General features: G+C 44.3%; 1 protein-coding gene across 4 annotated transcripts in view; it reads right to left on the bottom strand.

Annotated features, from left to right (window-relative positions):
- The window catches only part of VTI1A (vesicle transport through interaction with t-SNAREs 1A), a 349,350-nt gene extending 334,686 nt beyond the window's left edge, over positions 1-14,664 (bottom strand). For 3 of the 4 annotated variants that reach the window (XM_030568805.1, XM_030568806.1, XM_030568807.1), the window contains exons 1-2: positions 14,470-14,663; positions 2,293-2,351 (exon numbers count right to left, since the gene is read on the bottom strand). In XM_030568805.1, the coding sequence (XP_030424665.1) occupies positions 2,293-2,351; positions 14,470-14,563 (153 nt within the window). In that variant the 5' untranslated portion in view covers positions 14,564-14,663. Of the gene's footprint in view, positions 1-2,292; positions 2,352-14,469 lie in introns of all 4 variants that reach the window. The other variant, XM_030568804.1, reaches the window with a different exon arrangement.
- Positions 14,665-14,928: the final 264 nt, after the last annotated feature.

Below are 14,928 nucleotides of genomic sequence, written 5' to 3'. Positions count from 1 at the left end.
TTTCTGCTCATTTCAATAAGCAATGATAGAGAATTACTTGGCACAGAAAACCAAATTTGAATGATCTGTCACCGAAACACTTATAGTATAATTGCCTTGTACTGATATTGTGAGGGAGAAGGAAGAGAGAAGATCTGTTATGTACTGGCATTGCTCCAATCGTCATAATATCAGAGCACCTAGCAAACATTTAATTTATCTTTGGAACACACCTGTGAGGTAGGGAAATAGTATTCCTCTTTCTGAACGAGGATACTGAAACAGAGATATTAGGTAACTTCCCCAAGGTTACACAGAAAGTCTGTAGCTGAGTCAGGTATTGACCCCAAATATCCCAAGCCCCTGCCCATGGTTCTATCCACAGGAGGGATCTGACTGTGAAACAAGGGCTCCAGCTGTGTAAGTGAACACCATGCTCAGGACTAAAAAAGCATTTCTACAATATCATAAAATGTATAACAAGAATATGACACGGTCCCAGCGCTGGAGTGCGTACAGTTTAAACGGAACTCATCATCAGTGCTCCTAACAAAGAGTAACAGGGTCACAGACATAATTACTTAGAAAGGCTAGAAATGGAATCACTAAATTCAGCTCCACAGCCTAATTCTCAGGCTATATTTTTGAAACCAGTAGATCAAACTCACAATCCAATTGCAACAGGGAGCCCAAATCCCCCACAAGCAAACTGCTATTCACCACATGGAGAATGCCAACCTCAGGTGCAACTGAATACAATATCTCATTGTCCCCTCAGCCACAACTTAAACTACACCTCAGACATTTAGGCAAAGAGGAACCACAAAGCTTGTTTTCTGACTCAGGACCGGCTCCAGCCACCAGCTTATCAAGCAGGTGCTTGAGGCGGCAACCCCAGAGTGGGGCGGCACTTTCAGGGATTCGGCAGCAATTCGATAGAGGGCCCCTCACTCCCACTCGGAGCGAAGGACCTCCCACTGAATTGCTGCAGATCGTGATCGCGGCTTTTTTTTTTGGCTGCTTGGGGCGGCAAAACCCCTGGAGTCGGCCCTGTCTGGACTTGCAAAAAACAAAATTTATTTCCATTTACTGGTGAAGAAGCTCCATCCTGAGTAATTACTAGGATTTGACAGGGAGCTTTATTAGTTATACTGGGGAAGATGAGGAAGGAGGAAAAAAGGTTCCGACAATTAGGAGCTTCCATGACTTTGCCTGGCTTGAGAATTCATGAGAATAAGGGACCATTTCAGCCACCAGAAGCAAATACAGGCCTTCCAGTGAGGTCAGTAGGAATCACATATGCACAATCAAAAGCAGAACCCAGCCCTTAGCCTGCATAACAAGAATACAAGCAATAAGACTTGTATACTTTAGTTGAAGTGCTTCAAACCTCCCATACAAGGGGCCCAGATGAAATTCTCATCATGCTACGTATTACAAGAAATTAATGCTTTGATGAAAGGCTAAGATTACATTCCTCATGTTGATATAAATTTAACAAACACTAGAAAAAGAATATTCACACTTATACTGCCTTCCATCCATGGATGTTATTACAAGCAGCATTTCCTCTCTCCCACACACATACTCGTCTTGCATAACTTGCTGCATGAATAAATACAATAAATAACTGCCCTGAAATTCTGGGCACACCCAAGCCACATATCGGGATATTTACCACCTGAAATTTAATGTTTCTGCACCTATATTTTTCCTTCTTATAATTTCTGCAATATTTTTTAAACAAAAGAAATATGACTGTTGATAGTGCGAATACTATAAAACCCCACAGCTGTTTATTGGAATGTGGTGTCTCTGTAGAACACTTTGAACAAAGTATATCCAATATCTAGACAATTTCTTCTAGGATCAATATCCAGTACTACCACCAAATCCCATTAAGATATAAGGCATCTCACTTAACAGCTCTGTGCCTCAATTTACCCAATATCTACTTCACAAGAGTATTAGGTAGGTCATATTATTTAGGGTTTCTATTGCACTTTAAGATCTTTTAGTGTTAAGGCATTACAGAAATACGAATGTTATTTTTAAAGTTACCACACACAGATTTCTAAACACATACCTCAAAGCCCCTAAAAGTCTACTACAAAGGTACAGAGAATATGTTACTTAACAGAAGATTGTAATGCTTGACACATTTCCTGCTTGTGTTTCATATTCTAATAACAGTCTCACATTACTATGGACAGGACATTATTTCTGAATATATGCTGAATATTACACTAATAGTACTTTCATTTATTTGTTCCACAGGAATTTTCATACAACATTTGAAATTCTGTGACGTACCAGTTCTCTTGCTTCTTCCAGCTGTTTCTCCACATTTGCAACCATCTGCTTCTTCTCATCTAAAATAGAATTATGAAGAGAGAAATAAAATTTTGCTCTTCCCAGCAAAGAAAAGTCACATATACAATTTTAGAAAAAGCTTATCTGTGCTAGTTCTTAGTATCTGACAAAGGATTATTTTTGGTGTAAAGTTAGTATATAATTGTGACACACTGAGGTGCAATTCAGTTCAGTGAGGGGCTGTGTCATTCCTGCCCTGCAACCTTGAGTGCCTTATAATACCTTGCTGGTAGTAGCTCCCACCACGATCACTCACAAACAGCCTTCCAGCATGCAGATCACACCTGGAGTGTCTGTGTATAGCTGCAGCCTGCCAACTACACTTGGGTTACACTCTGGCTCTCACCAGCCTCATCATACTGCCAGGTGACCCCAACAGACGCCCAATCTCAGATTCCCTCCCCCCGAAATGTATGTCATATACTGCCCAGCCCTCTACTGGACAGTCCAACTATACAAAGTCTGTTATTCCTTTAAGGTAATAATATACACACAATTTACCACCCTACATGGAGTTACCCAGACACTTCAATTTAAACACAGTGGATTAGATGAAACAATAAAACAAGTTTATTTATTACAAAAAGAGATAGATTTTAAGTGAGTACGAACAATGAGGCATAAAATTCAGAAATGATTACAAGAAAATAAAGATAAAATGCTTTTTAGTGCATAACTTAAAAATTACAGTATATTACATTCAAGCAAAGTTTTTCATCACATTTACAGCACCTACTGACCAAACTCCCCCAAAGTTTAACTAAATATTTATTAATAGAAGAAAAGAAGGGAATCATAAATGGTTAACAGATCATATACATACAAATGATTGCAAAGTCCTTATACCAGGTTTGAAGCAGTGATGGAATAGACGGCTGGCTTGTAAAGTCTCTGTGGTAACTTCCAAAAGATTGGAAGGTCTTTAGTTTATAGTTCAAAATGTTCCTTTTAGTTGTAAATCCATAGTCCAGACAATTAGGGCAGGAAAAAGAGGCAACATGGAGATGTCTCAGGTGTCTTTTTATATCCTCTGCCATGTGCATGGAACCGTACTGTCCCAAATGAAGCCCACAGCCCTTACGTGTGGAAAGTTACTGGCCAAAGATGGAGACCAGGATCACATGAGCATATCATCGTTTGCTGAATCACAGTGGGTGGTTATTGGCCCCTTGCTGTCTGAGGGTATGTCTACACTACAGGATTATTCCGATTTTACATAAACCGGTTTGGTAAAACAGATTGTATAAAGTCGTGTGCGTCCATGGTCCGAGGCTAGCGTCGATTTCTGGAGTGTTGCACTGTGGGTAGCTATCCCGTAGCCATCCCATAGTTCCCGCAGTCTCCCCCGCCCCTTGGAATTCTGGGTTGAGAGCCCAGTGCCTGATGGGGCAAAAATCATTGTCGCGGGTGGTTCTGGGTACAGCCTCACCCTTCCCTTCGTGAAAGCAGCAGATAACCATTTTGCGCCTGGCTGAACTGTGCAAACGCCATAGCACAGCAAGCATGGACCCTGCTCAGATCAATACCGCAATCGTGGACGTTGTAAACACCTCGCGCATTCTCGTGCAGTCTATGCTGAACTGGGACCTGCAAAGCCAGGTGAGGAGGCGGCGGCGGCTACGGCAGCGTGGCGACGAGAGTGATGAGGACATGGACATAGAATTATCTCAAACCGCAGGCCCCTGTGCTTTGGAGATCCTGCTGGTAATGGGGCAGGTTCTAGCCACTGAATGCCGATTTTGGGCCCGGGAAACAAGCACAGACTGGTGGGACTGTATAGTTTTGCAGGTGTGGGACGATTCGCAGTGGCTGCGAAACTTTCGCATGCGTAAGGGCACTTTCATGGAACTTTGTGACTTGCTTTCCCCTGCCCTGAAATACCATAATACCAAGCCCTCACAGTGGAAAAGCGAGCGGCAATAGACCTCTGGAAGCTTGCAACGCCAGACAGCTACCGGTCAGTCGGGAATCAATTTGGAGTGGGAAAATCTACTGTGGGGGCTGCTGTGATGCAAGTAGCCAAAGCAATCATTAAGCTGCTGCTATGAAAGGTTGTGACTCTGGGAAACCTGTAGGTCGTAGCGTATGGCTTTGCTGCAATGGGATTCCCTAACTGTGGGGCAGGGGGGGCGATAAATGGAACTCATATCCCTATCTTGGCACCAGAACACCAAGTACGTAAACCGCAAGGGGTACTTTTCAATGGTGCTGCAAGCACTGGTGGATCACAGGGGACGTTTCACCAGCATCCACGTAGGATGGCCAGGAAGGGTTCATGATGCTCGCATCTTCAGAAGCACTGCTCTGTTTAAACTGCTGCAGCAAGGGACTTACTTCCCAGACCAGAAAATAACAGTTGGGGATGTTGAAATGCTTATAGTTACCCTGGGTGACCCAGCCTACCCCTCGATGCCATGGCTCATGAAGCCATACACAGGCAGCCTGGACAGTGGTCAGGAGCTGTTCAACTACAGGCTGAGCAAGTGCAGGATGGTGGTAGAATGTGCATTTGGCCGTTTAAAGGCTCGCTGGTGCACATTACTCACTCGCTCAGACCTCAGCCAAACCAATGTCCCCATTGTTATTGCTGCTTGCTGTGTGCTCCACAATCTCTGTGAGAGTAAGGGGGAGACCTTTATGGCGGGGTGGGAGGCTGAGGCAAATCACCTGGCCACTGATTACGCGCAGCCAGACACCAGGGCGATTAGAAGAGCACACCAGGAAGTGGTGCGCATCAGAGAAGCTTTGAAAACGAGTTTCATCACAGGCCAGGGTACAGTGTGACTGCTGTGTTTGTTTCCCCTTCATGAACCCCCTCCCCCTTTATTGACTCCTTCTCTGTAAGCAACCCACTCTCCCCATTCAATTACAGCTTGCTTAAGGAAATAAAGTCACTATCGTTTAAAAATAATGTATTCATTATTAAAAAGTCATTATAAAAAGAGGCAGAGAACTGACAAGGTATCCCGGGTGTGGTTTGGAAGGAGGATAGGAGCGAAGGAAAAGGCCATTAAACACATTTCAATGTAATGACAGCCTTTTGGTTGGACTGTCCACGGGGGTGGAGTGGGTGGGTGCACGAAGCCTTCCCCCACGCATTCTTACACGTCTGGGTGAGGAAGACATGGAACATGGTGAGTGGTGAGGATGGTTACACAGGGGTTGCAGTGGCACTCTGTGACCCCGCTGCTCTTCCTGAAGATCCACCAGATGTCGGAGGATATCAGTTTGATCACGCAGCAGCTCCAGCGTTGCATCCTGCCACCGCTGATCTTCCTGCCTACACCTCTGATCTTCCTGCTGCCACCTCTCATCTCGAGTGTCTCCCCTATCCTCACATTCGTCCCTCCTATCCTCACATTCACTGGCATCTTTGCTACCACGTCCTTCCACTCATTCAGATGAGCTCTTTCATTGTGGGTTAGTTCCATGATTTCCAAGAACATTTCATCTCGCGTCTTCTTTTTCCTCCGCCTTATCTGAGCTAGCCTTCGGGATGGAGTAGGGAGGCTTGAAAAATTTGGAGCTGCAGGAGAGGGGGGAAAAAAGGGAGAGAAGTATTTAAAAAAAGATACATTTTACAGAACAATGGTTATACTCTTTCACAGTGAACAACACTATTCACCTTACATAGCACATGTGATTTCACTACAATGTCGCATTTTGCATCTTAATATTGAGTGCCTGCGGCTCTGGTGTTACAGATCTCACAGACGCAAGTCCGGGCATCAGAATTCAGCTTGCATGCGGCTATGGTAAGCCATTGTCTTTCGGCTTCTGCAGCCTTCATATACACAGTGCCCTCTGATGCTTCTTTCCTGTTAACATGCAGCAGCAGAAGCCAACCCCGCCCCCCCATCCAATTCTCTAGGATGACTGCTTTACCCCTCCCCGCACCGCATGGCTGGTATCATGGAAGATCACTGCTAATCACTCCCCTTCTCTCCCCCCCCCTCCGCGTGGCTGGTAGCTGGGACGATTCCTGCTAGCCAAATGCAAAAAAGCTCAGTGCTATCCTTTCTCCCCTTCCCGCGCTTGGCTATGTGCAAGGAAGGATTTCTTTTAAGCAACAGCCCAGTAGGAAAATGGCCATTTCTGTCCCCTTAATTAAATTCCCGAATTTCAACCAGGTTACCATGAACAATATCACTCTGCTGAGGATAACAGAGCGAGATAAAGAACGGATGTTTCCTGAATGCCAGCAATCACCGGGACCATACGCAGTTAGGCTTTGTCATGCAATGATACCCGATTACTTGCTACATGCATGGCGTAGTAAAGTGTCCTACCATGTTGGATGGAACAAGGCTGCCTTGCCCAGAAACCTTCTGCAAAGGCTTTTGGAGTACCTCCAGGAGCGCTTCATGGAGATGTCCCTGGAGGATTTCCACTCCATCCCCAGACATGTTAAACTTTTCCAGTAACTTTACTGGCTGCAAATGCATCCCAAGCCCTCATGGCAAATCAATCATTTAAAAACGCTTGCTTTTAAACCATGTTTTATATTTACAAAGGTACACTCACCAGAGGTCGCTTCCATGGCTTCACTGTCTGGGCTAGTGGCTTGGGAGGGCAATTCCGTCTGGGTCACAAAAAGCTCCTAGCTGTTTGGGCTAACGGAGTGCTGTGTGCTCTCTGCAAAGTCGTCCTCCTCTTCCTCCTCTGCAGAATCCTCAGCCATGGCTGAGATTACAACCCCCACCTCGGAATCCACGGACAAGTGTGGGGTAGTGGTGGCGCAGCCCCCTAAAATTGCATGCAGCTCAGTGTAGAAGCGGCATGTTTTCGGCCCTGCTCCGGACCTTCTGTTTGCTTCTTTGGTTTTCTGGTAGGCTTGTCTGAGCTCCTTAACTTTCACTCGGCACTGCACTGCGTCCCTGGTGTGGCCTTTTTCCATCATAGCCTTGGAAATTGTTTCAAATATTTTTTCATTTCGTTTTCTGGAACGGAGTTCTGTTAGCACAGAATCCTCTCCCTATACAGCGATCAGATCCAGTACCTCCCGTGTGGTCCATGCTGGAGCTCTTTTTCAATTCTCAGGAGACTGCATTGTTACATATGCTGATGAGCTCTACGTGGTCACCTGTGCTGGTGAGCTCTCCACGCTGGCCAAACAGGAAATGAAATTCAAAAGTTCGTGGGGCTTTTCCTGTCTACCTGGCCAGTGCATCCGAGTTCAGATGGCTTTCCAGAGCGGTCACAATGGTGCACTGTGGGATACTGCCCGGAGGCCAATACCATCGATTTGCGGCCACACTAACCCTAATTCGATATGGTAATACCGATTTTAGCGCTACTCCTCTCGTTGGGGAGGAGTACAGAAACCGATGTAAAGAGCCCTTTATATCGATATAAAAGGCCTTATAGTGTGAACGGGTGTGGCGTTAGATCGGTTTAACACTGCTAAAATCGGTTTAAACGCATAGTGTAGACCAGGCCTGAGGTATCCTCAGGAAGAGACATCTGGGCGGGATGAGTTTCTTCTATGGCCCATTGTCAGAGCTGAGTGTCCTTCATATGCCATCAATACACAGCTGTCTAGATGTGATGTAAATTTATCTAGAGGGTGTTATCCAGGAAAACAAACACAGGTTTAAAATATAAGGACATAGCCAATATTCATAAACTTCAGACACAAAGATGAAACATGCCTATAAACAGCATAATCATGCTTAGCAAAACCTAACTTTCCCATTGACACTTGACATGAATTACTTTGTATAAAATTTATGGAAATTATGTAACAGTGATATAAATTGTCAGCTTTCTTATACACAGCATCACAGTTCATAACTTTACACATGATGGTGCTACATGCATTTTATTGATTAGTAAGACTGAGTTTGTCACGGATTCTGTGACTTTCCAGGACCTCAGTCACTTCCGCAGTGGCTGGCTCAGGGGCCCCCTGAGCCCCTGGGTCAGCCGCATCAGTCGCTGCTGGAGCAGTCTTGGGCCACCGTGTTCCCCCTCCCACAACAGCAGCAGGAGGTTGGATGTGGGAGGGGGCTCAGCGCTGGGGCGCAGGAGAGAGGCTCTGAGCAGCATTCACCTCGGGTGGAACCGTATCAAATGCCTTACTGAAATCACGGTAAATTAGATCCACTGTTTCTTCTTTGTCTAAAAAAAAAAACCAAACACCTTTTACCTTCTCAAAGAAGGAGATCAGGTCGGTTTGGCACAATCTACCTTTTGTAAAACCATGTTGTATTTTGTCCCAATTACCATTGACCTCAATGTCCTTAACTACTTTATTTTTTCATCTGTTATGTTAATTAGTATAAAATAAAAGCATAACACTAGAGTAACTCCAACATTTCCTCTTTACAGTGATGTCTGAGACTTTTTGTTAATAAAAGTTTTTACCACATAGCTTTAGTTTTTTCAGCATGAATTGCCTTGCGTTCACAAATTATCTTTTCTCACTTCATCTTGATTTTTATCCCACTGCATATAATTAATCCAATTTGGAAGTGACAACTATTTCAGAATGAGTTATACTACTATAAGAGTCATGGGGAAGCATCCCCAGTTTGAGTGAACTATATCACTTCAGGTATCCCTTCCATTATTGGTTCACTCTGCATTACTTCACATCTGGATTGTTACTCTATCTGATTACCTGTGCACCTTCCACTGCTCCAGGTTCATCTTGACTGGAGACACCCCCCAACCCCCTTTGTTTGCAATTCTAACTCATGTCAAAGTCACAGACACCACTTCCTCATGGTCCCATCAGGGGAAAGCCAAAAAGCTTTGGAAGAATTGCAAAGTAACCAAAGACAAACACAAGACCTCCAGTAACATTCCTAGCACATGTGCATAATCTGAGATGCTATAACAGAATCCCAGTATATTTTGGACAGTTTGGCCATGTCCTGTGATGAGGTAGAAACTTTTCAAAAAAACCAAACAGCCAACTACAGGTCCTGACCAGGCACAAATGACCCTGGACAGCCAAGATCTCTTCAGTATGCCTCAAAACCAGCTGAAGAAGCCAGTGACGACCCAGTCAGAGACATGGATGGATAGGAGGAAGGCTGTCCCAGTGGTTAGGGTGCTAGCCTGCAACTGACAAGACCTGGATTCAGTTTCTGCTCCACTACAGACTCCTGCATGACTCTGGGAAAGTCAGTTAGGGTATCCTCTACACCCCAAAAAAAGACCTGGGCAGCAAGTCTCAAGAGCCCAGGTCAATGGACTTGGGTTGATGCTGTGGGGCTAAAAATAGCAGTGTAGATGTTTGAACTCAGGCTATAGCCTGGGCTCTGAAACTCAATAAAGGAAAGGGTATTGGAGCCCAGGCTTCAGTTCGAGCCCAAATATCTAGGCTGCTATTTGCAGCCCTGCAGCCCCATCCCAAGACTGCTGAGACGGGCTCTGAGACTCACTGGTCGTTTTTTGCTGTGTCAACGTTCCCTAAGTCACTTTGCACCTCAGTTCCCCATCTGTAAAATAAATAAATAAATCGCTTTCTTACTTCACAAGGGTGTTGTGAGGATACACACACTGAAGAGATTGTGAGGTGCTCAGATAGTAAGATAACTCAGGTATAAGATACCTCATGAGACCCAGACCAAAAAAAACCCTAGACACAACGCTGGGTAGGGAAAACGTAGTGGGCTACGCCACAATTATCTGTCCTCTGGGTTTCCATAGCCCTTCTAAAGCGACTTTTTCTTCCAGGGACTGGTTGCACACCACTGTGACTGGTGGATTTTACAACAGAGGGAAGTCACATTCCACCCCTAGGCAACACCTTCCATCCTCTCCTCACTCTGCTTTTCTTTAGCACCCACAACATGCTCAAAACAGTGCCAAGCTGGAGAATGAAAAGTAACCTTCTCCCCCTCATCCTGTCTGCCACCCAGATATATTTAATCCAGTGCTTACAGAAAAGGGTACTGTCACGTCTCTGCCCCGTGCACCTTGATGTTTCCTATCCCTACTCCTCAACCACCCGTGCCTATCCTTCTAGAGCTGAGCTAGATGGTAACCAAGTAAAGAACAAAAATAAACACATTACACCAGTGCAGTTTTATTGTAGCCAAAAATGTAGCAAGTAATATACCAGTAAAAAACGCACTTAAGTCCACAGTTTGATAATGACTTTGAACTACTTTAGATTTAAATACCTGTGAAGTTAACCGAGGTAGACTAGGCATTTGAGATTAGAGTCATTTCATATTGCATAGATTCTATACGGTATTGTGTTGCAAGTGTTCCAAAAGGCATCTCAAGCACTCACTAGTTGCAGGACATAACTTTATTAAATCCACTGTAGTACATACACTGAAGCTGAAAAATCCTATTTATTTCACAAAGCACTTTGCACTGATCAGCAGTATTAGAATGAGAAGTTTAGGTAAGGACAGTAGTCTAGTTTGGTGCACACATTACAAGATATTGCTGACTTCTGAGTGCAACACATATACATAGTATTTCCCTTCCATTCCAGCTGCTCATAATGTTCTGAATGTCTTGCCATTTCCTACCCCCTTTGGAGAGGCTTTCCCTTGCTCTCATAGCCGTTGTGCATTGTGCAAAAGGTAGATCTTTCTCTGAAGCATCCAGCCTTGTCATGAGTCGCTTCCACTTTCCTTTCAGTCTTCCAAATGCATACTCCAGTCATTCTGCAGCTACTCAGGCTATAGTTAAGCACCTCCTTTCTCTATGCAAGTGTCCAGTAAAAGCATTAACAAACCATGGAAGCAAAGGGTGAGTTGGGTCTCCCAGCATAACAGATGGAATTACAATACCATTAACATCCATAGTGGTTTTGGAAGAAAAAAAATTCATTTTATTACCAAAAATATGTAAGTTTTTGGTAATAAAGCACTGCAGCACTTTCTAGACCATGCCACATTACGGTTAACAAGCCTGCCATAATGACCAAGAAGGCCTTGTATAATCAAGGATAAATTCCTCTGTCGATTAATTCCAATGCCTGGCAGAGAGATCACAGACACAAACAGACATGTGACTCCCATCAGTGGCCCCTATGTAATAAGGAAACTACAAGTTTTCAAAGGCATAAATAATCCCCTACATCATAATAATAGTCTCCAAGGTTTATTATCCAGGATAGTGGCATCCTTTTAACAGCATACACTGAAGGTGATCCAGCATTGCAAACTGAAGATACGGTCTGTGTAGTTTTCCAGAAGAGCAGCCCTCTGCATCCTAAACCTCTGCAACCACTGCTGGTCAACACAAGTCTGCAACAGTGTCCTGTCCCACCAGTCAGTATAGGCTGGCTGAGTCCAGAAGTGGTGCTCTACTGACTAAAGCCAAATCAGGAAAAAGTCACATAGAAGTCATTGCTAGCTTTCATCCTCTTGCTTCTCTATCAACAGCCGCACAGCATCATGGTGGTTCCCATGGTGATATCTCCTCCAAAGTCATCAACCAGCCTGAATTCCAATATATCTGGAGCACCCTGTTTGTATTAATGATGGTCAGAATCATCATCTTCTGCAGTACTTTCTTCATGCTCCTTGACAGCAGTTTGAAAAAAAAAAAAAAAGATTTTTTTTTTTGAAACTCAGTTTGAAAATGATGCTGGCAAGATGTCTATTGCCTCCACTGCCAACCACATAGTGATAAAAATCAACTGTATCTCATTTCTGTGCACACAGAATCAGCACCATTATAAGGATCTCACAGTGCATACAAGACATATACATGGAAAATGAAAGTGAAGTCAAAAGAATTTAAATATACTAGATTAGGGACATTTCTCAATCAATATAATGGTCTCCATTTAACTTTTGTTAGCAATTGGCTTTCATCAATCAGCTTGCACAGTAACTTCTTCATTACTGTTTACTAATAAAAGTATAATACCTAATAAAAGTGTAGTAACTGCTAAAAGATTTTAAATACGTTTTCTAATAATATTAATCCTCTGTCATTAATTTTAGATTGTAAACAGTACTATTTCACCAAGAAAATCTTAATTTGAACCAGAACTTTCTTTGGTTTTTGTCATTTTATAATGTCATTGGTGAATGGCTGGAGAAATACATTAATCTTCCTGGTATAATGTCAGTTGTTCAAATAGAAAGAATACATAAATAACAGTCATTCTAAAATGCAGTTTTACCCTGACAGGTGACTAAAGAAGAAATCTGCTCTTTGAATGTATTCAGAATTGTATCTGCATAGTAAGACATGTTTTAATCACATTTTACTCCCATCTTATTCAGTTCTCTCAAATTCTTATGATGTACCTATCACCATCATAGCCCTGCAAAGGCATCAAATCTATAAGAAAGAGGGCTGTCTCTCTGCAGGCTCAGGAAAATAATGCAGAAACAGTTTACAGGTGCAAAAGTAGTCTTCACAAGCTTAAATACTACCATTTTTAAAAAGTTTTTAAATTAAAGTTTGAGTCCTGCCAAAAAAGACAGATTAGGCCCTCCCTTCCTCCCACAACTAGCAAATAGGTAAAAAGATTTTTCAAGTCCTGAAATAATTAATCCTTACAACACTTAAGTAAAGAAGGCAAGTAGGATTCCCTCTTTCATTTAATACAAAAGAAAAAAACACACCCAAAGAAAACTGAAGAAGAGGTTGAGAGACTATTTGCCTACAAATATTTAGCATGCCAGGGGAAAGTATTAGAATTCAGACAACAGACCGTGTTGAAAGCATGTAACAGTTTTAGCACCTAGATGTTAGAGTTCTAGAAAAGCATCACCAGTCGGGATAATCTCCTTTGGCTCAAGCAGTCAAACTGTTATTAATATACTTTTGATTCATACCCTAGGAGGGACAGAGTTCTCAGACACTAAGGAACATTAATAAAACTCGTGAAGCTATCAGCTTCATTTCCTTAAGACCTGCTGGAGCTTCACAGAAAATCTATTTAGAAATCACTCCCCTTATCCAATTTTTCTTGGCTTTTCTAATGCTATTTGCTTTCACAGAAGACATTTCTTCCTCAAGACGTCTTTTGTTCCTAACGGCTTGTTGGTTCTGTAATACTACACAGCCTTGGTTAAGTTCCCACTTATGTATTGTGACAATGAGGACTGTTCGTCGAATCATCCTTCTAAACGAATCAATAGTATCCCAACATCTGCTAAATTCTTGAATGCTGGGAAAAAAAATTAACCAGAATTTCTCCTGTTCAAATCAATTCAAACGGACGCTTCTAGCAGGTCCATCTTGTGCAGCAGAAGGAAACAAGGAGGTCAGCAGGATTCAGGAGCTCTGCCATATAAAGGAAATTAGTATTATGCAGAAGCAGCACTACTACTCCCCTCCCACCCTCTTGCTTTCAGAGTGGGGGAGAGGGCCATTAGCAATCTTTCCCAAAAGCCTTCTGAAGCACACCACCTCACATGTATCACTCCTAATCTTTTTGTATTCTTTTTAGTTGAACAACTGACATTATGCTAAAAAGATTAATGTATTTATCCAGCCATTCTCCAACGAGGTTATGAAATTACAAAAATCAAAGCAATTTCCTGTACTGTGGTAGCATCTACATAGCATCCAATCACAGACTAAGGCCTTATTGTGCTAGATACTGTACAACCACAGAGCAATATCTTTTTAAACAACATGCTGCATATCAGCCAGAAAGCTATGGCCCATTATGGAGAAGATCAAATGATCCTCTCAATGGTCCCTTCTGCTGGCTTTTAAAAATCTGTGCATCCATTGTTTCCACTTGTGACCAGAGTGCAAACTGAGGTACTTTCCCCTTCCTGAGCCTGCAGGCAGCGTTCCAGTGCATCTGCTGCTGCTGCTCAGACCTTCCCCCACCAAAGGAGAAAATGTGTCATGCGTATCAGACCCTTAGTAACTACGGTCTGACAGGGAACGGCGGACACTCCAATGCAGTATTGGGGCAGGTCCTGCTGCGAACCCCTCCGCGCGGTGGAAGGGGGCCGGTGCCTCACCCGGGCAAGAGCCCCAGACTCTTTCAGCAACCTACAGATAACGAGGTGCCCGGGATACGTGCCCAGCCCCTGCCGTAGGGGCTGAAAGTAGCACCCACGCTGGGTCGCTCTTCACCTACTCGCCACACGCACACGGCAGCCCACCCCCAGCACCGCGCCCCCCACCCAGGCACCCAGCCTCTCCGCCCCCCGCCCCCTCACTCACCGCCCAGCAGCTTGGGCACCTTCCCGATCCTGCCCGTGATCTCCGCTGTCAGCACCGCGAAGTCCTGCTCGTAGCCCTCGAAGTCGGAGGACATGGCAGCGGCAGGGTCCGGGCCGGGGACGGCGACGGTAAAGAGAAGCCGGCCTCAGCTGCTCTCGGCCAAGAGGCTTCCGCGTTGTGCCTCAGTCAAAAGCGTCCCCCCCGGAAACGTCAACCCCCGACAATGGTTCCTACCCTGACCCTGCGATGTCGCCTTCCCTGGAGGACTAAGAGCTGCCCATCCCCCTCTCGCTGCCCGCTGAGTCCTTGGACCCGGACCTGGGGAATAATCGTTCCCTCAGGAGCCACGAACTGCATCCGGAATCAACATCGACAGGAGAGTTTCCAAGGGGAACCACTTCTGAGAGTAACTGCCAGGGCCGGAAAATAAAGAGGTGAGGGCGAAAGCGAAGAGTCTTA

Source organism: Gopherus evgoodei, chromosome 7 (genome assembly GCF_007399415.2).
Source record: "Gopherus evgoodei ecotype Sinaloan lineage chromosome 7, rGopEvg1_v1.p, whole genome shotgun sequence".
NCBI classification, from domain to species: Eukaryota; Metazoa; Chordata; order Testudines; family Testudinidae; genus Gopherus; species Gopherus evgoodei.
The sequence above is the reverse complement of the archived record's forward strand: the minus strand, read 5'-3'. Positions and strand labels throughout refer to the sequence as shown.